General features: G+C 39.7%; 1 protein-coding gene across 2 annotated transcripts; it reads left to right on the top strand.

The window, feature by feature from the left end:
- Positions 1–419: 419 nt before the first annotated feature.
- nptx2a (neuronal pentraxin 2a) lies at positions 420–15,739 on the top strand. Of its 2 annotated transcripts, none has more exons than XM_083566685.1 (5): positions 420–1,416; positions 2,514–2,727; positions 3,149–3,393; positions 11,140–11,319; positions 13,244–15,739. In XM_083566685.1, the coding sequence occupies exons 1-5, from the start codon at positions 961–963 to the stop codon at positions 13,469–13,471; spliced, it is 1,323 nt and encodes a 440-aa protein (XP_083422811.1). In that variant the 5' UTR covers positions 420–960; the 3' UTR covers positions 13,472–15,739. The 2 variants fall into 2 exon arrangements, with proteins under 2 accessions (XP_083422811.1, XP_083422810.1); XM_083566684.1 differs by having other exon boundaries at positions 2,511–2,727; positions 13,244–15,734.
- The last annotated feature ends 10,230 nt before the right edge of the window (positions 15,740–25,969 follow it).

Below are 25,969 nucleotides of genomic sequence, written 5' to 3'. Positions count from 1 at the left end.
GATATGCATGTTCTTCCAGTGTCCATGTGGAAAACGATCTTTAACTGAGATAATTTTAGCAATGTGTAAATTTTATAAGTCTGAATTATTTGGACTACATTATAAATTATAGATTTATAGACTTTGCATTCGAAAGGCCACTTTAGGGCCTGTTTTTTGTGTGTTTGAATTGAAGAATGTAAGAATGTTCTTTTTTAAAGATAAGTTTAGATTGCACGGTAATAATGACGTGGAAGAGGTGAAAATCATGACAAACATGACTTTTTAAATAATAAAAAAAAAAAAGGCAGAAGATTATATGCCATTTAAGTGTGACGCTAGTGATATCTGGGATTAATGATTAAAAATAGCTTGACGTTGAAAAAAAAATGTGACCTCATTCAAGTCTACATCTGGCAGTAACAGAAGCGATGCTGACTACTCTGACTGGGCTCACGAGCGCAATCACATTGTAAAATGACTTACTACATCTGGTCGTGAAAGATTTGCACCCTTATATGTCACTAAATCGAAAATATGGGGCACTATGTAGTGTGAGGATAACATTCTTTCACTCGTGGTGTAGTGCGCTTATCTAGGGAGAAGGAGATATTTTGTGATGAGACTCGTGACGTAGTTGAGGCTTAGTCAATCCGCGCGCTCCATCAGTCGAGCCTATATTAATGCGTTAAGCCGCGGTGAGGCGAGTTGTCTCTCTGCAGCATCAGGGACTAGGAAATAACTGGGAGCTGGACTGTTTTTCAAACTACACACAATCTTACAATTAGGAGAAACGGACATTGCACTTAAAAAATACAAAAAAGAATCATTGTGCGGTTGGATCTAAAGAACTTTTGCTATTCTTTGTGAATTCTGTGACTTTTCGTGCATCGGGGCTTTGTCTTGCACACTTTTTTGATTTGCGAATACAGCTTTTTTTGGACACTCCAGCTCAACGCGCGTGCTTCTCGCGCGGCAGCGATGATCGCGTTCTTCGTCGCGCTCCTCTGCGCGCGCGCGCTGGCCGCCGGGCACGCGACGCGCGCTGACGGCCAGCCCCAGGGCGAGCGCTTCGTGTGCACCGCCGTGCCCGCGGGCGCCGACCTCAGCTGCCCGGTGGACGCGGACAACCGCGTGCAGAGCGCGAGCCCTCAGGAGGACGAGTTCAGGAGCACGATCGTGCAGCTCCGCGAGACCGTGCTGCAGCAGCGGGAGACCATCACGAGTCAGCAGGGCACCATCAAGGAGCTCAACTCCAAACTTTCGCGCTGCGAGGCCACGGCTCACGACGCGCGCGACGCGAAGTGGCGCGGGGGCGCGCGCAGAAAGGACTACGGGAAGAACACCATGGGCGATCTGCCGCGCGACCCTGCGGAAACCATCGAGCAGCTCGGCAAGACCATGCAAGGACTGAAGGACCGACTGGAAAACTTGGAGGTGAGAAAAGATTCACTTTATGTAGGTGTGAAGAAAAAAAAATCTCAATCCGTACAAAGAAGTCGTCGCTTATTCTTCGTTTTTAATATGCACAGAACCCTTACACAAAAATGTGAATATAGTGAATCCTGTCTCCAAGTCAATATGCATAGACAAAGTTACAAGAGGTGCACACTTGATATTACCACCACAGATACACTTTGATACCTTTTTTTTTCTGTGTGAGTGTAGATGTTTCTCATCTGCTCTTCCATCTCTTCTGTTCGCAAACATCACGATTATCATTCTGCGCACGCTCCCATTAATCTCACGCCCTGTCTCTTTCCCTATTTCTCCATGGGACATCTTTATATCCTGTTGCTTTATGCAATATGTGCAGTGGCGTGTCTGGTTCTGCACATGGTGAGGCTTAGTGCTCACAAAAGATTCGCACTGCCAAAATATGTCAAGAACTAGGGTTCTTTTTGTTGGATCTGCTGTTTTCTTGGTGCAAAATAAATGTTTTTAATGTGTTTATAGTGCACTAATTGTATTAGTGTAAGAGTGGCTCTATGGTACCTACACAGATTAAGAAAAAATGTTTTCATGGGTTTTTTCAGGGGTCTTTAATAGGTTGTTGAAATGGTTTTTCTTGTTATGCTTTCTGGTAGGGAACCATTAGGTTTTTTTTTCCCAAATACTTATGATGGAATTGGTACAAAATACCTAGCACGATGAATTAAATCATGTCTCCACGAAAAACCTATGAATTTTGTGTGCCATGTGATCTATGATATGGGAAGCAGAATGTCCACATGATGTAATTAAACCATGCTTGAGCCCCAAGAGTAAAGTAGTGCACAAACACAAGCGTTTATATACGTGTATAGAAATCTAACCACTAGGCACACACACACACATACACACACACATACACACACACACACACACACACACACACACACACACACACACTCAGACTTTCTATGGTTTCTGACTCATCGTCACCTATGCACTTTGCGAGAAAACATTTCCTGACACACTCTTCACATTCACTTACACAGCCATCAGGCTGCAGAACATGATTAAAGCTGTATCCTTCCCTCTTTGTGCAGCAGCAGCTGCATGCCAATGCATCTGGTGCGGCATTCCCCAACGAACTGCGTGACTTGCTCAAGCGCCGACTGGGGGACCTCGAGAGCCAATTGTTGAGGAGAGTAGCCGAGCTTGAGGAGGAGAAAACTCAGCTCTACAATGAGACAATGGCCCACCGGCAGCACACAGAGAACACGCTCAACTCGCTGTTGGAGAGGATAACAGAGCTGGAGAGAAGTAAGGCACACTCACATCTTGTCTCTTCCAAGACTGAATTACAATTGGTGTGGAGCTCCTTTGTACATTTGTAGTCTTTCAAAGCATGCAGGATTTAATTCATACTTAAAAGCCAGCTCAAACCCAGCCTCTGCAATGTTATCCTGGAGCAGTATGAAGCTTTTCTGGTAGTAGTTGCATATTAAAAGATTTTAATATAATACAGCTCTGTACTGGGGATCACATAGCCTCTGGCTTGTTGAATGAGGATCTGAAATCATTAGGCTAATTTTCAGATTTGAGAGCACAGTCCATGGCACAAATATGGCCAGTCTACTAATTAGAACAGGTGGTCATTTTATCTTTACTCTCCAGCAAAGTTAGACCCAAATACCCATTTTGCATTTCATCCGTTCATCATCCATTTATTTTCTCCCTATAGGTAACAGCGCATTTAAATCGCCAGAGGACTTCAAGGTTTCTCTGCCCTTGCGCACAAACTACCTCTACGGCCGCATCAAGAAGAGTTTACCAGAAATGTATGCTTTCACAGTGTGTATGTGGCTCAAGTCCAGCACTAGTCCTGGTATTGGAACGCCATTCTCATACGGAGTCCCTGGACAGGCCAATGAGATTGTGCTGATAGAATGGGGCAACAATCCCATCGAGCTACTTGTCAATGACAAGGTCAGTCATTAATTATATTATCAAAAATTTTCACTTGCTTGTGACATTTTTTTTGGTGTTTTATGCTGTCACACTGGGAGTTTAATGCAGATTATGATGCAGTTCAATACACAAAACCAAAGGATCGGTTGTAACCATGAATGTGGCACTTAACCAGTTGTTCAATGGATTCAGCCAATGCAATTATACAGTACTGTGTATCACACTTTGGTAAATAACAAAACATTATGAATTTAGATTATAATTATCGTAATAATTTTTCATGTATGTATTTGGAAATAAGCTGTTACAATAGTAATGATATGTTAGACTATACACCTTCAAATAAACTTATCCAAATTAATGAAATCTCTATTGTCAGAGCTGCTGTTAAAGTAAGTAAATCAACATCCTCTAGCTAATCAGAAGCAAGTATTCAACAGCACTGTGGTATTATTAGGTATGTAAGTACACATGGAAACAAGAATGTCCTACTCCCTCTGTGCCATAATCGTAGACACAACAATCACAATGGCCGGCACATATTTTTAACTTGATCTGCCAGCAGCACTCTGAAGCAGCATGAGACTTGATATTAGGCAGTGCCAAGCCTCAGCTTCACAGAGTGGTGGATATCAGCATTACAAAGGATGTGATTGAAAAAATGAGGTGGGAAATCAAAGAGGGATTCAAGTACAATTGGTAAACAGCTCCACAGTGCACCATCTGTGGACCTAAACACAGCTGCAAAATAGGTCATTATTGCAGATTAAACTTTTATTGACAAACCCTCACAGTAAAAAATTATCATTTAAAATGAGAATCAACAAGGACGCATTTTAATGAGTCAAAAACTCTTTTTAAAGTGTTTTCTATCGATCAGTCTTAGGAAAGATATCATCATCTGTTGTGACTGCTAAATGCTTGCTGCTGAGGAACAGACTATGCTTACTTACAGTATATTTACCAGAAGTTAGACACAGTGTCAATGTTGTTCATGATCATTAACAAGGGTTAACCTATCATTAACCTGGTCTGGGCATTCCGAGAGTTTTTCTTTAGAATAAAAGAATTTAGAATTTAGAATGGTGCTGTTATTTTGTGTTTTTAGTGAATGGACCCAGGGCCATTTGAACAGGGTTTACTAGAAAATGTGTAGAATTGCTCTTTTCTTTTTGGTTCACAGGTCTCACCAAATGCTAACTGTCAGTTAGTGTGAATGAACAATGGATATACAGTGACTTTCTTTGCTAGAAAAGGGGCTGAATCTGAAACACTAGCATCCTCTCCTTCTGAGACAAGAAAAGCCAATGTGTAAATGTTTACATGAGTTACAAATTACATGAACATGGCATGAGCAGAGCATAGGAATAGCTAATATATTTCGCATGGGACTAGCTAGCTAAATTAATGCAATTACAGCTTAGTTGTCTGGCAATACTTATTTAAGGACTTTTTTAGTAAGATATCACTTGAAAAACATCTTATAATTTCTAGAAACATCTTTTATAATCTCCAATGAAGATAGCATTAGATGCTGGTAGGGCAATATAATATTATATCCTACTACTACTTAGTTGTCTAGCAACATTAAACTACAGTGCATCCAGAAAGTATTCACAGCGCTTATTTCAAAATGGATGGAATTCATTATTTTCCGCATAATTCTACAAACAATATCTCATAATGACAACATGAGTAAAGTTTAATAGAAAACGTATTTGCAAATTTATTAAAACAAAAAGAAAAAATCACATGTACATAAGTATTTACAGCCTTAGCCATGGCCCCTTAAAATTGAGCTCAGGTGCATCCCTTTTCCACTGATCATCATTGAGATCATCTCTGTTTCTACAACTTTATTGGAGTCCACCTGTGTTAAATTCAGTTGATTGTACATGATTTGGAAAGGCACACAACTGTCTATATATGGTGCCACAGTTGACAGTGCATGTCTGAGCAGAAACCAAGCCATGAAGTTCAAAGACCTGTCTGTAGACGTGGGGAACAGATTTGGGGAAGGGTACAGAAAGATTTCTGCAGCATTTAAGGTCCTAGTGAGCACAGTGGCCTCCATCATCTGTAAATAGAAGAAGTTTGGAACCACCAGAACTCTTCCTAAAGCGGGCTGCCCGGCCAAACTGAGCAATCGAGGGAGAATTGTTTTAGTCAGGGAGGTAATCAAGAAGCCGACAGTCACTCCAACATTTCTCTGTAGAGGAGAACCTTCCAGAAGAACAACCATCTCTGCAGCACTACACCAATCAGGCCTGTATGGTAGAGTGGCCAGACAGAAGCCACTCCTCAGTAAAAGGCACATGACAGCCCACCTGGAGTTTACCAAAAGGCACCTGAAGGACTCTCAGACCATGACAAATAAAGACTGAACTATTTGGCCTAAATGCCAAGCATCATGTCTGGAGGAAACCAGGCACCTGTCCAATACCATCACTGCAGTGAATTATGGTAGCGGCAGCACCATGCCGTGGGGATGTTTTTCAGCAGCAAAAACTGGGAGACTGGTCAGGAACGAGGTAAAGATGAATGCAGCAATATACAGAGACATGCTTGATGAAACCCTGCTCCAGAGTGCTCTGTACCGCTGAATGGGGTGATGGTTCATCTTCCAACAGGACAACGACCCTAAGCACACAGCCAAGATAACAAAGGAGTAGCTACGGGATGACTTTATGAATGTCCTTAAGTGGCCCAGCCAGAGCCCAGACTACTCTGAAGAGATCTGAAAATGGCAGTGCGTCGACGCTCCCCATCCAACCTGATGAAGCTTGAGTGGTTCTGCAAAGAAGAATGGAAAAAACTGCCCAAAGATACAGTGAGGAAAATAAGTATTTGAACACCCTGCTATTTAGCAAGTTCTCCCACTTAGAAATCAAGGAGGGGTCTGAAATTGTCATCGTAGGTGCATGTCCACTGTGAGAGACATAATCTAAAAAAAAAAATCCAGAAATCACAATGTATGATTTTTTAACTATTTATTTGTATGATACAGCTGCAAATAAGTATTTGAACACCTGAGAAAGTCAATGTTAATATTTGATACAGTAGCCTTTGTTTGCAATTACAGAGGTCAAACGTTTCCTGTAGTTTTTCACCATGTTTGCACACACTGCAGGAGGGATTTTGGCCCACTCCTCCACACAGATCTTCTCTAGATCAGTCAGGTTTCCGGCCTGTCGCTTTGAAACACGGAGTTTGAGCTCCCTCCAAAGATTCTCTATTGGGTTTAGGTCTGGAGACTGGCTAGGCCACGCCAGAACCTTGATATGCTTCTTACAGAGCCACTCCTTAGTTATCCTGGCTGTGTGCTTCGGGTCATTGTCATGTTGGAAGACCCAGCCTCGACCCATCTTCAATGCTCTAACTGAGGGAAGGAGGTTGTTCCCCAAAATCTTGCAATACATGGCCCCGGTCATCCTCTCCATAATACAATGCAGTCGCCCTGTCCCATGTGCAGAAAAACACCGCCAAAGCATGATGCTACCACCCCCATGCTTCACAGTAGGGATGGTGTTCTTGGGATGGTACTCATCATTCTTCTTCCTCCAAACACGTTTAGTGGAATTATGACCCAAAAGTTCCATTTTGGTCTCATCTGACCACATGACTTTCTCCCATGACTCCTCTGGATCATCCAAATGGTCATTGGTAAACTTAAGACGTGCCTGGACATGTGCTGGTTTAAGCAGGGGAACCTTCCGTGCCCTGCATGATTTCAAACCATGACGTCTTAGTGTATTACCAACAGTAACCTTGGAAACGGTGGTCCCAGCTCTTTTCAGGTCATTGACCAGCTCCTCCCGTGTAGTTCTGGGCTGATTTCTCACCTTCCTCAGGATCATTGAGACCCCACGAGGTGAGATCTTGCATGGAGCCCCAGTCCGAGGGAGACTGACAGTCATGTTTAGCTTCTTCCATTTTCTAATGATTGCTCCAACAGTGGACCTTTTTTCACCAAGCTGCTTGGCAATTTCCCCGTAGCCCTTTTTCAGCCTTGTGGAGGTGTACAATTTTGTCTCTAGTGTCTTTGGACAGCTCTTTGGTCTTGGCCATGTTAGTAGTTGGATTCTTACTGATTGTATGGGGTGGACAGGTGTCTTTATGCAGCTACCGACCTCAAACAGGTGCATTTAATTTAGGATAATAAATGTAGTGGAGGTGGACATTTTAAAGGCAGACTAACAGGTCTTTGAGGGTCAGAATTCTAGCTGATAGACAGGTGTTCAAATACTTATTTGCAGCTGTATCATACAAATAAATAGTTTAAAAATCATATATTGTGATTTCTGGATTTTTTTTTTTTAGATTATGTCTCTCACAGTGGACATGCACCTACGATGACAATTTCAGACCCCTCCATGATTTCTAAATGGGAGAACTTGCAAAATAGCAGGGTGTTCAAATACTTATTTTCCTCACTGTAGGTGTGCCAAGCTTGTAGCATTAAACTCAAATACACTTGAGGCTGCAATTGGTGCCAAAGGCGCTTTAACAAAGTATTGAGCAAAGGTTGTGAATACTTTTGTACATGTTTAAAAAATCGCAAAGATTTCAAATATGCTTCTTTTTATGTTGTCATTATGGGGTTTGTTTGTGGAATTTTGTGAAAAATAATGAATTTCATTCATTTTGGTAACATAAGAAAATGTGGAAAAAGTAAAGCGCTGTAAATACTTTCCGGATGCAACTGTAGCCCGGTCTCGTGCTAGATAGTAAAATAGTTTTATATTTATATTTATATATTTTTTTTTCTCAAGCCTGGGAACAGTTGAAAGATCTCATCTATGATCCTCTTAAAAATCCTTTTTGGGATACGTTTCTGTTGTGAGGGTTTTCCACACTTAGGGTTATGTACCACAGCACATAGTTTTGTGTTCTGTGCACAATATTGCCACTTTCTACTTTTGTGATTCAATGAAAATGTTTTTACTGTTACTGAGGTTATAAAAGATTTATCACAGGAGCACTGTGATTAGCTCACCTTTATGGTGCAAGTGCATGCACTGAGAGCACAGTAAATAAAAACACATCTCATGTCTTCTTGCATACAAGATCAGTTGCTTGTTTTCAGGTATTCCTGCATGATGACATGCCCTGCATCCTAAAAGCATTTTTTTGTTTTTGTTTCAATGATGTACAGAACAATACAGTAATTAAAAAAAAGATTATAAAGAGATGGACCTATGTTAGAATCAGTGTAAATTTAGAGCACTGTACAGTTCTTCTATTTGAATCAAAACTGTGATTTTTGGGGGGGTCCATACTGTTTACGAGTATGGACTCACATATGCTGACAAAGAGTAAATATGAGCTTGGGTTAGGGTTAATACTGTTAATTTTCAACATTAACAGTATTACTAAAATAGGATGGAAGCTGGCATGTATTCACTTTACATCTCCACTGTTTCTGGTTTAATCCTGAGCTTGGTTTACTGTCTCTGTCCTCCCAAAAACATGCGAGTAAATGGATTGGCTGCATTGAATTTACCCATTAATAGACTGCTATACTATTAATGGTGTGTTCCCACTTCACACCCAGTGTTTCTATGATCATCCAGTGTCTCACAGGAAACATGTTCATATCTAATGTATTTGCAGCACAGGGGCGTATTTCAAAAGTGGGGGGGACAAAATGTGTAGTGTTACCTGTTTTTTTTTTTTCCTCCACTAAAAAAGTGAGGGGGACGAATGAACTTTTTATAAAAAGTGCAGGGGACATGTCCCCCGCGTCCCCCGTGTAATTTACACCCCTGTTGCAGCACCTCTATAGACTAAAGCTTTTTTCTAGCCCAAGCATACACATATCAAACTTTCACTTCAGTGCTCTGTAAGAGACACTTTGCAGCAATCATTTTTAACCAAGCTCACCTCTACCACTAGACCGCTTGAAAGAAAAAATCTATATGGAGTCAATAATTTTAGCTAGGCTCATGAAATAACTCCTCTGCTCTGCAAACACATTTCGGCTTCCATGGTAAGGCAACTTTTATAAATTCAGATAGCTTTCACCTACAGACTACTGTAACATGTGATGTGTAAGCTCAGTTGTGTTTGCTGAGAAGATGATTAGTTTAATTAGCCCAGTAAGTCTAATGTTGAATCACTAAAAAAAGTGCTAAAGTTTTTTATTACATATTTATCTTATTCAGAAAGTATTGTGATAAAGTTTAATGTGGTGCTGCTACAGAGCATTTCGACTTAAACATTGATTATCATGCCAGATCATGGATCTTTAAAGATCTATTTTTATTTTAACAAATGTTGGCAATAAGCTAAAGGTAAAACTAAATCAGAAAAATGTTGTCACCATTGGCCATGACATTACTCACAGTATTAGAGGGGAGTAGGGACATTTGCAAGGGCAATTTTACTAACTGAAAAGTAAATGCTGGCAATTAAGTTTGGCACAAATATGAAACATATTGGGGAAAATTCCTTGCCTTAATCTTCCTATGTAACTTATAAAATATCTATCAGTCAGTAACTTGTATTTATTGTTCAAGAAACCATTATTATCTCGTAATGCTTTACAAACATAAAATCCTCCCACCGCCAACATTACGTTTTTGTATGAGGCATTTGGGATTCATAAGACTTAGTTAGATATCTGTATGTCTGGCTGATGCTGAATGCACCCTGAGGGTTGAGAGAGTGGGAGAAAAAAATGAGAGAGTGAGCCTAGCTGCTTGAATAATTCCCATGATGCCACTCCTGAGCTGCATCTTTTTGGCATTTGGTTTATTGAGAAAGGCAGCTTGGCCTTCAGCTTTCTGCATTATACATGTGTGTGCGTGTGCGCGTGTGTGTGTGTGTGTGTGTGTGTGTGTGTGTGTGTGTGTGTGTGTGTGTGTGTGTGTGTGTGTGTGTGTGTGTGTGTGAGGGAGAGAGACATAGGCGATGAGAAATGCTGTCGTACTGAATCTGACTAAATGCTGTATGCAGCTCATCGCACCAAGAGTTCAACATTAACATGCAGTAAGGTGTTTGTATAAAACCTCATTGGGTTTGCTCTAAATAATTGGGTTATATGATACGGTTATATACATACTTACGTAGATTACGAAGTTGTATCGAATGCTACCAGTGGCGGTATTCAAAACCAATGTTTTTATGGTGTTAGGTAGGTGCAAAACAAATTCAGAAAACTAATCATTTCAGGTTCTTATTGAACATTGCGTGCTCATTGCGTGGAAAAATAATTTAACATTCTGGTCTGTTTTTAATTTATCCTAGTGAAAATGTACACAATTTTTATTGTGAGAAGTGATTTGTTTTCTTTCGAATTACCTGCTTTCTTTAGACTCTCTGTTTTCCCCAGTCACTAGAACTGATGCATGTTTTAGCCAATAAGCAACAAGCATGTGATGTTCCATAAGGGCCTAGCCTTTTCATTTTTAGTTCATGTTAATGTGTTTTCAATGCTGTTGTGAAGATGCAGTGTAAGACCATGTTTAAGTCACTTTCAATGCATTTCAAACAAAGTTTATAAAGAAACAAATTAACATAGTAGCACTTATTTGTCAGATCGAGTCTAATTAATGGTCTCTGCAATAGTCACCCCAATACTTTCAACTACTTATTAAACTTATTAGAATATACTGCATGTACTACATACTAACTCTAGAAATGTCAATGCTGCCTTGTCTCTCAATTTTTTTCATATTTGGGATTAATTAACATTCCGATTTCTAGTCTTTTAACATTATAAGTCTCTTTGCATGTGCACTAATTTAACACCCTGTTCTCCAGGTGGCTCAGCTGCCTTTATCAGTGGGCGACGGCCGATGGCATCACATCTGTATCACCTGGACGACCAGAGACGGCTTCTGGGAGGCCTATCAGGATGGCGAGAAGCTGGGCACTGGGGAGAACTTGGCCCCGTGGCACCCAATTAAACCTGGAGGAGTGATCATACTAGGTCAAGAACAGGTAGGAGTAAAAGAGAGACATTAAGCCTCCCTTAAGGGACAGACAGGAAATAAATAGAATAAGTCTTCACACGCGATGAGAGGAAAACGTCATCTGGTTGTATTTACTATACTGCTGCTATGCTACTGGTATACCATGTGGTGTGTGTGTGTACTCCTCAGGGATGGTATGCAAGACAAGCAAAAGTCACTAAACTTAGCTATAGCATTAGGTAATCAAGTGGTACAGTACACATAGAATGCAAAGTGATTTCATTTACAGGAAATAGAGTTGGTATTTGTCACTCAAAATGTATATTTCTATTATTGACCAATTCCCAGCTCTAACCACACTTGGCTACTGTTGCTATGTAGGGCAAATTTCTAAAAAAAAAAAAAAATAAATGATGAGCAGTTAAACTGGATATCTACCACAAGAAATGATTAATTGATTTCAGGAAGGAAGGGAGAGTTGAGGTAAAAGACACCAGTGAGGCTTTTAGTAATATATAAACATTGCATTACTTACACAAACAAAAGATGATGGCAATGATCCCAATACCAAATGTTACAGACTAATCAAATGATAAAGTGACTCACCTTTAAGCAGGCGTGATCTTGATAGCATAGGAAATTGATTTTATTGTGGAATGTACCGTTTAGATCAGTTGTCTGAATATACTTCAGTTATGTTTTTTAAATTGATGATTTCAATCATCAGACCAGAGAATAGTCACAAGGCAGGAGTTATTAAGTTTAAACAATTAATAAATACAAATGGTTCAATTTATAAAAAGATTACAAAACATACTGATTAATAAATTAATAAAATAAAAAGAGTTAAGTCAAGGACATTGTAAGTCCTATGTTATAAAAACCACTTAAATAATGACTTACCTAAATTACTTTTTAGACACAATGAATATAAAAATGTTCTGTTATACTATGTAATTAAGTTTAAATCAATTATTTATATATAACAAAGTAAATATTAGCTTAATTATCAGCATTATATTAATAATATTAATAATAATAATAATAATAATAATAATAATAATAATAAACTTTATTTTATATAACAGCTTAGATAAAAGTAGCCTAAATAAAAAACACAACTATTTGAATACAAATTGTAAAAAAAAAAATAATAATAAAAGCAAACATATCAAGTCCATTAAAGACTATTAACAGTTAAGCAAAAGCTGACCCCAAAATAGTTTTTTTTAGAAATACTTATTAGAACACTTAATGTGTATCTGATGTCAGGCAGAAATGAATTCCATAGGTTAAGTAAGACCTGTCACCCACAGAGCATACGCAGTTCTAATATAAAAAGCCGGAAATAATACAGCAAAGATTGCAAATTTACATATAAATAACATACAGAAACAGCTGTAACAGCAAAGGTCATTTTCACTGTCTATCTGTGTTATGGTAATTCTTTTGTCTCCTGCTACATGTTCAACTTTCTAGCATAGGTGCCTCATACACATTTTCCTGGATGATACATACATGCTGTTGTAACACAACAGGCAATCGCAATCTGATAAGAGGCCTGATCAATTTAAATTGGTCTTGACTGCCTAGTTGACTGAAGCTTAGAGGTGATTCACTGTAGCTGGTGTTGCAAGGTTTGGAACAGCCTTCTCCTATACAACAGGACTGCTCATACCTTAAATAGTTTCAAATCCAAGTTAGAAACTTTTCTTTTCTTTTTTTTTTTTTTTTTTTTTTTTGGCATAAACCCATTTTGGTTAACCTATGTTGTATTTAATTTTGCTACAGTATGGAAATAAATTTGACAATGACACTGACCTTCTAGTAAACTAATGCCAAAACCAGTGACCTATAGTGCCATTGCCCTGATGTACTTTACCACCAAATTAAGAACTTTAATTGGCAATAATGTTTGGTGACTTTTTTGCCCCTTTTTATTATCATAACAGGATATTGTTGGCGGAAGGTTTGATGCCACACAGGCTTTTGTTGGAGAGCTAAGCCATTTCAACATGTGGGATCGGGTTCTCCGCCATACAGACATCTCTGGCATGGCCAATTGTTCAGCCTACATGCCTGGCAACGTTGTGCCATGGATAGATGCCAATGTTGAGGTCTTTGGAGGAGCTACAAAAGCAGCACTTGAGATATGCGAGGACCGACTTTTTGACTCATAAGTCCCTGCCTATATGGATTCAATATTATTTTTTTGGAGGTTAAAATAAACACCTCACCATGCTGCTTTGGGACCATTTGTGGAGAGACAGTTGTTTTATGAAACAGTATTCACTGTGCTTATATCATTCTCTCTGGTGGATTTCTCTTTTTTTTTGTTTTTTTATTTTATTTTGATTTTTTGTTGTAGACAAGGTCAATGATTGAAGCAATTGTGGCTTGTGAAATATAAAAAAAAAACACATTCAGAACATTCCAGTTTAAAAATATTTGAACATGTGCAAGCTTTTGTGCATTCTTGTCAATGTTGGATATGTTTTTGTGTTGCAGCTTTAAAAAAAAGAATGAATTTATTATGAGCAAAAGACTCACTGAATTGTGAAGTACTGCTGTATGACCGAACTGCATGGAGGTTTTCATTTAAGTTCATTTGAATGTCCTAATGTACCTGTAGAAACAAGCATTTAAAGCACCTTCAGCATACTGAGGGAACCTAAGACAGGGCTTAAGCAGAAGTACTCTGCTTTTTATTCATGTTGCATGAATGAAAAATTCTCTTCAAATATGCAAAGCTGTCTATGCAGCCAAATGTGACAAAATATGATCGATCGGGAGCTTAGTGGAAGGGGTTGTACACTTTTTTGAGCATTCTTTGGAGCTAGGAGGACAGAGAATTGGAAGGACGGCGATATTGATTTAGATATCAGCGCAATATGTTTGCGAAAGTAAAAGAGTGTTAACTTTTTGATTGTTTTGGATACTAGCTTTATGAATAAAAGAGTCACGGATACTTTTTTAAAATACGTTTTTAGAAATTTATTTTTGTCAAGGATGAGACTTTAACCAAAATAACTGTGTAGCCCTTGATTCTGCTTGTGGTTATGAAAATTCTAAACCCTATTATAAAAAAATATATATTATCAAAGGGACACCTTATTCTTTCAGAATAAAATGCAGACTTTGAATTTATATAATGCAAATTACACTGCAAAAATGAACGTTTTGTTTGGGTCTTGTATTTGTATTTATATTCATTTATAGCTCTTAAGAACATCTGAACCATGCTGTGTTACATTGCTATCTCTAGCTATTATGTTTTAAGGTCATTTACACATTTCGTCACCTCTGTGAACCTCCATATGCACTCCTAGTTTTCAGCAAATAAAAGGATTAAGAAGGCTGATTATTTTCTCTCTCCTGGGGTTTAATTAGGTGCAAAGTAAGAGGAAAATAAAGAGTTGATTTGTAAATTCTTATTATTATTTTATTATATCATGAAATAGTAATGCACTGTGGTCAATGCTTATCCCTCCAACAATGGGCAAGTAAGAGAACTCTCCACTGAACATGAATGACAGTCTACTATAGGAAATGGATTTGGATTTAAAACACTTGTTTAATGATGTACAAAGAAAGTGCATGAGGGTCGGGGGGTTGGGGAACAAGCTTTTCTATGGTGATATAAAAGAAGTATTGATGGATTTTAATGAAATAGAGGTTGCTTGCGTTATCTTCATTTACGACGACAGCAAGGTTGAATGCATTATCCCCTCAAAAGCTGAAAGAGCACCATGCATTATTTTTGTAGAGTCCATTAACGCTTGCTCGTTTTAGAGTATTTATTGAACTGTACAGTGCTGTTTCAATAATGCTGTGCAATAACGCACTGTGTGAGAGTTTCATCTATACTGAGCTTTCTGTCAGCTTTTCTACATGCTTTTGTGGCCTACTACGCTACTAGGACCCAACAGTCCTAATGGAACTGTGTTCAAATGTAGGAAGGATGGTTTCGATGACGTGTAGAAAGAAAGTCTAACATGCTCTCTTAAATGATTTGTATGCAGTAAGCAAGCAAAAAGTACAATAGGTCCTTTTGTTGCTTTTAAATGAGGGAGTACTGGTATAAAATAATACCAATGGTGTAGTTGTTTTTGATTACTGAATGTGTGATGATTTTCATTTAAATGACTCTGTTGTCAGTGAGTAAATTTATTAGCACTGTGTAAGAAAGAAAAGTTATTAAATGTAACCTTTTGTGTCATTTGTATCTGTTTTGGCTAATTATCTAATTTTGTTTTGTTTCTTTTTCCCCTGGAAAACTGAATGGCCTTTTTCTGAGCATCACTGCTTTCCTGGTTTGTCAAGAATCTTGTCAAGGATCTGTCTTTCTTTCTTTTCTGATATGAAACAACACGCACAATTCAGTGTTGAAATGTAGTTGCATATCCTTTTGCACCCAATAAATCATTTAAAAAAAAGACAAGGCAAAAGACTGTGTTTGATCTACTGTCAGGCTTTCCAGACACTCCAGACAGTATTGGGTTGTTTTTTTATTACTTTTATCATGTTTAACAAATATAGAAATCTCAACACAGATTGCATAAGATATAACTATAGGTTACATTTTTGTTACTAAAGAACAAAATTCTCAGACTTATGAGAATGAAACAAATCTGTAAATCATGTAAGGAATACAACACCTAGAGACATGCCGCTATTGAAATAGCTACAACATAATGGTGTGATGTAGCATTGAGAATTACACAGTTTATCATTGTTTAACTGTAATGAACTTTTCCATTTTGGACTTTATAGTACATAAATACTATAAGGATATAAGCAATATAAGCAATATAATAGATTTTTTTCATTCTCAAATTTTAATGCCATATCCTTGCATGCTTGCTTACTGTAACTTCAAATATATATAAAGGATGGAGTTTATTCTAATTACTACATGACATATTAGAATAAGTCTGAGATGCATGAAAGATTTTGAGTAGATTGCAAAAGCAAGGCTTTCAGTTTGTCTTATAGCAAAGTTTATTTCCACAAATGAATGATGGTAAAATAAGTGACCCTGAAGCCAAATTCTCCCATATTATAGTTTTTTTTTTTTTTACTTACTCAAGAAAGACTTACTCATTAATGTTGTAGGTCAAAATGTTCCTAATAGTGCAAAATCATTATTGTGTACAAATATGTGTGGGTTGTAGCTTTCTTTTTCATTTATTTATTTGTTTTATTTCTTTATTTCTTTTTCACCATGCTTATCACTATGCTTATTATTATTTCAACATTTGCCTTCTCGCCACAAACCGACAAACATAAAGATGTTCTGGCAGCTTTAGCATACAATTAGTTCCAAGTAAACTGTGGTAAATTAAACATTTGGACTAACCATACTAAATTGTAAATTTCACCTAGAATTTCTACATTCTTAGATAGGAAATGCTGAATCTTGAAAAATTGAAATTCATAAGGAATAAATTCATACCGTAATTTCCGGACTATAAAGCGCACCCATATATAAGCCGCACCCACTGAATTTTACAATATTTTTATTTTGAACATAAATAAGCTGCACCTGTCTATAAGCCACAGGTGTCTACACAAATGAACTTTACACAGGCTTCAACGGAAGACACTTTACACATGCGGTATTTTGGAAATAGCCTGGCACTGCATTTTTCTGCTATTACTGCGTGTGTTCAAGACGAGGATTATGTCCTTAATATTTTCTGATGCTCATTTCTAAGTTTCTTTGACTAACCCTTAACACTGTTGCCAAGAATAATAAAAAAGCACGAGTTTTGGAAACCTGTCTGTGCTTATATGATTTCTGTTGCAACTGGAGTAAGCGAGCTCTCTCATGACCCAGACTCAACGCACTACAACGGCTTGTATCTAAACAGTAGCCTACCAAGTAAGTCATTGTTCACTGTCTTCCTCCTTCCTTTCACAACTATTTCTCTTGGGAGTTTATCTTTTGGCATCGTCGTGCATTTAAAAAAAACGTTTTTTTCTCCCGATGCCGTGCAGCTCAGAACACAGGTGAGGTGCGTTTTTTTGTTTCCGTTCAGAAATTTCATTGGTCTAATGTTATGTGGTTGAGTTTTTTGGCTTGAAGTTTGTGAAACCGGAAAAAAACCAGAAAAAAATCATAAATAAGCCGCTTCGTTGTTTAAGCCGCAGGGTTCAAAACGTGGGGAAAAAAGTAGCGGCTTATAGTCCGAAAAATACGGTAATTATAAATTCACAGGAATTCATAGAGTAAATTTGTCTCATAATGTATTTTATTATCTTTAATACTGTTGGAATTCATGAATATTAAAGAACAGCATGATTCAACATATGTCTGAAGCTTAATGTACTTATGTTACTGTATGTAAATTACAAATAGGTCTATATCTATTTATTAAAAATTTCAATACCACCATGTTTCAGTTGCCTTTGGAATGAATGTTCTGGGAAAAGAGTCTTTGAAGTCATACCAATAGACTACAATTATGTTTAGATGGAGAGCCTTGACCTCATTTATTTATTTATTTATACCATCCCCAGCCACTCACAGATGCTCCAGAACATCTGATCACATGCACATTATCAACTTGTGCTGTTAATATCATGAACAGCAGCTACGCTAATTCCTCTCCACTGCTTCTCTTTCTCTCCCCATCCCGAGGCTTCCTGAGGTTTGGCCAGCTCCAGTCACGTCCCACCTCGTGAAGATTATGGACCTATGGATGATCATGGAGAAGTAGATGCCGAGTGTTTAAAGGCCCTGGCATGGAGAAGCTGATGCTGGATCTATGATGATCACAAATTGTTCTGTATTGTTGAAAGATTTATGACCAAACTTTTGATGTCACCCATATGAGGATGGGTTCCCCTTTGAGTCTGGTTCCTCTCAAGGTTTCTTCCTCATATCATCTAAGGGAGTTTTTCCTTGCCACTGTCGCCACGGCTGCTCATCAGGGACAAACGCACACCATTCACCTTCACTGTTGTTTTCTGTAAAGCTGCTTTGAGACAATGTCTGTTGTGAAAAGCGCTATACAAATAAACTTGACTTGACTTGACTTGACAGTGCCGGCTGGCCCGGCTGGCCGGCTGGCCCCAAGCCCGGATAAATTGGGGAGGGTTGCGTTAGGAAGGGCATCCAGCGTAAAACGTGCCAAATCAAACGTGCGGAGGATCCGCTGTGGCGACCCCTAACGGGAGAAGCCGAAAGAAAGTTTTATATATATATATATATATATATATATATATATATATATATATATATATATATATATATATATATATATATATATATACGTATATGTGTGTGTGTGTGTGTGTGTGTGTGTGTGTGTGTGTGTGTGTGTGTGTGTGTGTGTGTGTGTGTGCTCTTAAAATTCCAAGAAATATTGCGTGCAAAAAAAAAAAAAGATCTTCAGCCAAACAGCGTTCATAAAATTGTAATAGTACAGAACACTGTATCTTCCCTGCAGACATCACTGTGCTTTTCTTTCCAAACTAGTCTCTTCTCATGCATCAGGCTTTTCTTTTATCTTAGCTCGTTTCATCATTTATGATTTTGATGTAGCTAGTCGGTTCACCTTGGGTGTTCTTTAAAAGACATACTGATTCCTATTGCAATTTTCATTGAGGTCTTTAATTCTGACGTTGTCGAAAGACCTGAGAAATGTCCTCTCCACAGGGGCTGTGTTGTGCCTCCATGTGAAAATCTCACCACTTAGATGAAGCAGGTGTATAATGTACTTCTTTAAAAGTAAAGTCAAACAGAGTTCATAAACTTAAAAAAAAAAAAAAAAAGCATTTACTGGGTAAGCTGTGGTTTAAAAACTGAGGCAACCCCCTTCTGGTATAGCATTGTTCTTTTCAATTCCCACTGACCAGCAAGGGCAGGAGAGCTTTTGTCATAACCATAAATCAGCATGTCAGCCAGAACACCAACACAACTAATAATGGTATGCAGTTAAAAGTGCTACAGTCAGTGTTAAAATATCTGCAGACATTAATCTCGCCCACCAGATGTGATGAGTGACCACAAGGTGATTTTCTCATTGAGAATTAATCAAATGCTGATGGCAGGGGATAAGGGCATTACTTGGATTACCCATGGGTGCTTTTCATCCCTCTTGTCTCCCCTGGGATGCAGAAAACAATGCACAAATTAACAGGCCTGGGGTTTTCTCTTGCTCTTTCCCTTTGTTCATGTAATTAAGTTCTTGATGTCCTGACATTTACACTTCATCTGCCTTTCAGAGGGTCCACAGCTTGATCTGGTGCAAAATCTATTTAAAAATGCTAAGTTTTAATGCCAGCTGGGCATGGATGCCACCAAGACAAGCTTTGCCTTAAAAAAAAACTTCAATATCACTGCAGTCACAGGTCTCTGATGGAAGAAGCATGCCGCTGACAGAACAGTAGATAGCACCATATTCTTGCTTCATGCTGCTTTTAATAGATGATACCTTTGTGACTTTGACAAAGGCCAAATAGTGAGGGCTAGACGACTGGGTCAGAGAATTTCCAAAACAGCAGGTCATGTGGGGTGTTTCCTGTATGCAGCAGTTAGTACCTAACAAAAGTGGTCCAAGGTGAACCAGTGACAGGGTCTTAGCCACCCAGGGCTCAGAAATGTGTGAGGGGTACAAAGGCAAGCCTGTCTGGTCTGGTATCACAGAAGAGCTACTGTAGAACAGATTGCAAAAAAAAGTGCTAGCTAGATAGAAAGGCACCAGAACACCATTGCATTGCAGCTTGTTGTGTGCTCCATAGCCACAGACTGATAAATATCTATGTTGATCCCTGTACACCAACATTTGCACATTAACCAAGGAGCAATGGAAAATCTTAAGTACCTTTTCAGGAACTCGAGCTGCATCACAACGCTTTGGGAACCAGCAGGGTGACGTCACGACCCGAAAGCTACAAAATGAGCATGCAGTGGAGGTGACGTTAGCTTCTGTTTGTGCAGGTAAGCGCTTTGTGTGTGAATCTGTGCAGGCATGAGTTTTAAAAGCAAGCAGAATTTCCGACTGTGTGTTCCTCCTTGCCCCCGCTTCATTTCGTGGAGGGATACAGCCGATGTGTCGTTTGATTGAGAGAGAAGCATGCTCAGTCGGCTCTCGAAGGGAGTTGAATGCTCGCATTGTAGCAATATGGCTATGTGGAGAGCACTCTTCGAGGAGAGCGATCTCCCTCACGGCTCGGGCCTCGCTCTTGCCGAGGCAAAGTGGAGTCAGGTGTCGTGGGGCTCGCAAGCGGATCTGATAGGAGGCAGGGAGACGGGCGTGTCTCTTTTTCCTGCCTCACCTGCCGGGTCTAGCGCTCGCTCCCTGGGGAAAAGCAGGCCCTTCGGCAGTTTCTTCCCCCCGGTGCAAGCAGCGAAGTTCCAGGAGGCCAAGAAGCAGTTGGTGGCATTTAGAAGCCGGCCAGATGTGTTTTAGTGGGTCCTGCACAGGGTTGGCATGGGCTACTTGATTCAGTTTGAGTCCTCTCCTCCCCGGTTTAACGGGGTTTGTCCCACTCTGGTGGGGCCCGAGCAAGCTCCGGTCTTGAAACGGGAGGTACGCACTCTCTTAAAAAAGGAGGCCATCGAGGTGGTTCTTCCTTTACTCAGAGAGTCCGGCTTTTACAGACAGTACTTCGTGATTCCGAAGAACGATAGGGGGTTGCGTCTGATCCTAGTTCTACGCTCCCTAAACCACTCGCTTATGAGGCTCAGATTCAGGATGCTCACTCTCAAGCAGGTCGTGTCTCAGATCAAGTTCAAGGACTGGTTTGTCACGGTAGATCTAAAGGACGCACATATCCATCCTTCCTGCTCACAGGAGGTTCGTGAGGTTTGCTTTTGGGGGGCGAGCTTACCAATATCGGGTCCTCCCGTTCGGCCTGGCACTCTCACCCCACACCTTCATAAAATGCATCGATGTGGCTTTGACCAGGCTAATGTTTTGGGGCATTCCACATTCTAAACTATATCGATGACTGGTTGAAATCAGCTTGATCAGAGCTTCTGGGAGTCCGGCATCGAGATGTCATTCTCGCCTGCATGAAGGAGCTGGGGGTTAAGACGAAACACCAGGAAGAGTGTGCTTTTTTTAGTAAAGACAACCACCTTTTTAGGCATGGTGTGGGACTCGACCGTTATGCAGGCACAGCTGTCTCCTGCTCGGATTGAAGCTATCATCATGACAGTCAAGAGAGTGAGAGAAAGTCAGTCACGCACTGTGAAGCAGTTCCAGACGCTGCTGGGTCTCTGTGGTCTCTGTGGCACCACCAATTGGACCCAGTTAACTGCCCGGTTGGTTCAATGCTGGAGTTCCTGCAGAAACAGTTTGCTGCAGGGTTGGCTCCTTCAACCATGAAGGGTTACGTGTCCGCTATCATGGCCTATTGTGCCCCTCTTGCTGGGCACTCTTTCAGAGCCCCTTTTTGAGCCATTGGCCAAGGTGGTATTTGTCCATTAAGACTGCTTTCCTTCTGGCTATATCCTCCCTGAAGAGAGTGGGGGACCTACAGGCTCTTTCCGTGGCCCCATCTCTTCTGGAGTTTACCCCTGGCACGGCCAGTGCCTTTCTTTACCCTAAACCAGGGTATGTACCTTAGGTCCCTACGGCTCCACCCACAACCTGTCATGCTGCAGGCATTCTACTCTCTGCCTTTTCAAGCCACTGACCAGGAGAAGCAAAACCACTGGACACGTACTGTACGTCCACAGGAGTCCGTGGAAGAAGTCGGAGCAGCTGTTTGTCTGCTATGGCTCCTATAGGAAAGAATTCCTGCCAACAAGTAGACTCTCAGTAGGTGGGGATGTGGATGCTATTTCATCTTCATATGAGTCCTCTGGTCTCCCTATTACTTCGGGGAATAGGGAGACTCCACTCAGTGTGTGTGGCAGCATATACGGCGTAGTCTTCAGGCAACGCTGTGGGCTGGAACACCCCGCTGGCCTTCGTCATGTTCTACAACCTCGACCTTAGAGCCACTCCCGGGTCCTCTGTCCTGTGTTCTGGTTGTGCTCTCACACACTAGACAAGGACTGGTCAGTGTGGCATGATTGGACACTGGTTTGCAAAGCATTGTGATGCATCTCGAGTTCCCGAAAGGGAACATCTCTACGTTACGCATGTAACCTTAGTTCCCTGAGGGAACGAGATGCTGCATCTCCGAGCCACACTCCCTGCATCCCTGCCGCGCTTCCCTTCTCATTTTCAGAAGATAGCGTTGGCTCCACTGCATGCGCATTTTGTAGCTTCCCGGTCGTGACGTCACCCCGCCGGTGACCAATGCGGAAACGTTCCATTGTGACGCAGCATCTTGTTCCATCAGGGAACTATGGTTACATACATAACCTAGAGAAGATTTCTTTGGTTTGTTAGTTTTCTGTTTTGTTTTGTTGAGTTTTTAATATGGTGCATGTGTGCTGCTCACCTGAAGAAGTGAAGGCACCAAGATACACTACGAGAAGAGGGCAAGCCAACAGAGGCATTATGATACCTCAAGTATGTGGATGTAATTTTGGCTAATATCACCTGCCAAAATAGTTGCAGTCCAAGTATTTGATCAAGCTATGGCTGTATTCAATGCCATCATTATAAAATCCAATACCAGAATAAAGTTGATACAACTTTAGATTCACAGGGCCAAGTCATGGCTAATTTCAAATGAAAGAGCAAAATGTGGTGAATAAATGTAATTTACCACACCATTTTCTAGTAGAACAAATTACTTCTTGTCAAAATGTGTGCATGTGCCTTCAAGACCAACACAATTTTTAGAAAGCCAGATTCACAAGACCAATGAATGTCAATAAATTCAAGATAAATCTAACCTAATACAGAAAACCTTTTGAGAGCAGCCTCAAGCTCAACCTATAATTAATGCCAAATACTTATTAAGCAAAATTCCTCAGTGTCTTGCACATTTGTCAAGTCTAAAAAACCTTTAGTAAATCATATGTTTTGGTACAAAAACGTTTTAATGCAGGATTGCTCTCTGGGAGAGAAAACAGTGATATTCTATATAGTTATTTATTGCAAAGTGATGTAACTAAAAAAACTTATTAATTTTATTTTATGCCTTCAGGTTCAGAAGAACAAAGCCTGATGGATTGTAGTATCATGTCTTCCTTGTACATGCTGTTGCATAAGCCACTGGCTGTTTCATAAGGCCTTGCATGATTTGGAAACATTCTTTAGTTGCACTAAGTCAAATAAACTTGTGGCAACCTGGAACTATATGGTCAAATTTGCTTCTATTTGCATATCAACTGAACACTTTTACACCTGCACATTCATTTATTTATGTGACAGCAGTACAATGCAAGAGCTTATCTTAATGTAAGACACACAAAAACAAATTTCAGAATGAGGAAAAAGTGTCCTCTCTGTGACTTTGATCTTGGCATGGATGTTGGTAACTAGACTAAGTATTCCTAAACTGCTGATCCCCTGAGAATTTCATACACAACAGGCTACAGTTTACACATGGTGCAAAAAAACAATAATAATAAAATCAATAAAACAACTAAACCACGGTTAGTGGAGTCTCAAGAATGCCTGAAGTAAAGTGATATTGTATTTTTATTTTATTTTTTTAAAGAAAAGATGCACCCACTTATCTTTAAATGTTTAGCCTACAATGAGAAAATAATTCTCGCTTTGATTCAGAGTACTACCCACATACATTTTTGTCTCATCACCCGAGGAAAACGTTATTCACACCACAAGCCTCAAATGAACTCTGTTTCTTCTAACATCAGTGGAGAAAACCAGTGATTAATTCAGTTAGTTTTGTTCTGTTTTGTTCGATAAATTTTGTGTTATTTGTCTACTGGAATCTTTACAGGTTGCATAAGATTGCTCAGAAGCATTAGTTAGCATCTGATTGCAAACTGAATTGATTGGGCTTAGGCTTACTTAACCATGAAAGTTAGCAAATCATGAGAAAATCAAATTTAGCCAAATAAGCACTCTTAAGGCAAACTGACTACATTTACTGCTGCATAGCATGGTAAATAAATCATGAATTAAACAACTGGACAGACTTTATCATTCACCACCTTTGAACACTGCCATGTTTGACAGGCTAGAGCTAAAACAAATGCTTCACAACTCTAATTTAACACTCAAAGCCGCACAATTTCTCCTTGTCCTTCTCAGTCCTGTTCGTGTTTTGAAAGAAAGACATTTTCATTAGTTACACTGTTGTCACTGTGTTTACAACATGCGGCATACACTGGTTAATTTCCATTTCAGAACAGTGGGCAGGTATTGACTTCCACTGCTGTGCTTTGTGTTTCAGGCTAGAAGAAAATCATTTTTCTTTTCCATAGCCAAAGATCCATTTTTAAATAAGCGAAACTGGCCAAAGTTCTGCAGGGAAAGGGGTGGCCCAAAGCAAGCCAAGTTACCTGCTGAAGGTCAGTCAATCGGGTGATGTGTTTCACATCTGGAGGAGTCAGAGGAGACTGCCAGCTGGCAGAGGTTTTTGTGTTCCTCATCGATCATTCCTTCTGGGGTACATTTGACTAATCTGTGAGTGTGCCACTTAAAACCATCCCAAAGGTTTCAAGGTCATTTAACAAAAGATTGTGTGCACTAAGCAACTTACAGCATGGCTGCATATATGCATTGACTCATTAACTATGAATAGTTGACACTGGTCTTTAACCCATTGCCTATAATAGTTTTCAGTAACAGTGTATATGTCTTGAATGACACTAGTGAAAACTAATGTAGTCTTTTCCTGTTGTAGCCTATATGCCTAAGGGTTCAGCTTGTGAGATGCTTTTTTGTTCGCCATGGTTGTATAGAGTGGTTATTTAAATGACCTGATTCGATTCCCGGTCAACCAGTCTCCTCTGATCTCTAACTAGCAAGAAGGCAAACCTGTGACTGTTTAAAATTATTAACCACATTCAGATTTTTGTTGCAAATATTAACTAGAGTTGTTGACCTGCATCTGCATCATTTTATCCATTACACAACTGTAAATTTTTGTATATTTATTTACGATATGAATAGCTGATTACAGCTGTAAATTCCTTTTATATTTGTAATCCATACATGCAGGAACTTGAAAACTAGGTCTTAAATAATTACACATTTACATTTTTGCCTGCACCATTCTCCATTCTTACGCTCACCCAGTCCTCAGCCCCTTGCCCACAGCCCTGTATTTGTTAATGCACAGTCTCAGGAACAGGAAAAGAATCGAATAAGCGAGAGCTTTGGGTACAGGAATCACTTTCCTTCCGGCAGCCAATGAGAGCGCAGCCCAATGAGCTCATTCCTGCTCTAGTTGCAGCATACTCTCCAGAGACTGTGTCTCTGTAAACATGCTTTCATAGACATTCATATTCCGAGAGAAAGCTAGAGAGACACAAAGTGAGATTAAAAAGACATGGAAAATACATAAAAATCTAGTTTATGGGTCTAGGAAGTGCAAGGGCAGTTTTGGTTTGTGGATTCTGTCTATGCTAGCGGTGCAACTCTCCTGTAACACACAGTCTTTAACATGGCCTGAATGACACCTTTGGTACAGAAATGGGGAATATTTAAAAGCGCATCATCAAGAGAGGTCTGTTGAGATTTTGACATCTCCTCATCATCACCATGACAAAAGCAGTTTTCTCTTTTCTTTCCTCTCCCTCACCTTCTTTCTCTCAATCAAAAGATGAAAATGTGACAGTGGAACAAAAC

This window comes from Silurus aristotelis (genome assembly GCF_946808225.1).
Source record: "Silurus aristotelis genome assembly, chromosome: 17".
Lineage (NCBI taxonomy): Eukaryota > Metazoa > Chordata > Actinopteri > Siluriformes > Siluridae > Silurus > Silurus aristotelis.
This window is presented reverse-complemented; position numbering and strand designations above follow the sequence as displayed.

What these genes read in the sequence shown, in the direction of transcription:
- nptx2a (XM_083566684.1), top strand. Translation starts at nt 961, where the DNA reads ATGATCGCGTTCTTCGTCGCGCTCCTCTGCGCGCGCGCGCTGGCCGCC. An exon ending in AGCTACTTGTCAATGACAAG is followed by an intron (nt 3,394 to 11,139) that starts GTCAGTCATTAA and finishes CCTGTTCTCCAG; the next exon opens with GTGGCTCAGCTGCCTTTATC. An exon ending in TCATACTAGGTCAAGAACAG is followed by an intron (nt 11,320 to 13,243) that starts GTAGGAGTAAAA and finishes TTATCATAACAG; the next exon opens with GATATTGTTGGCGGAAGGTT.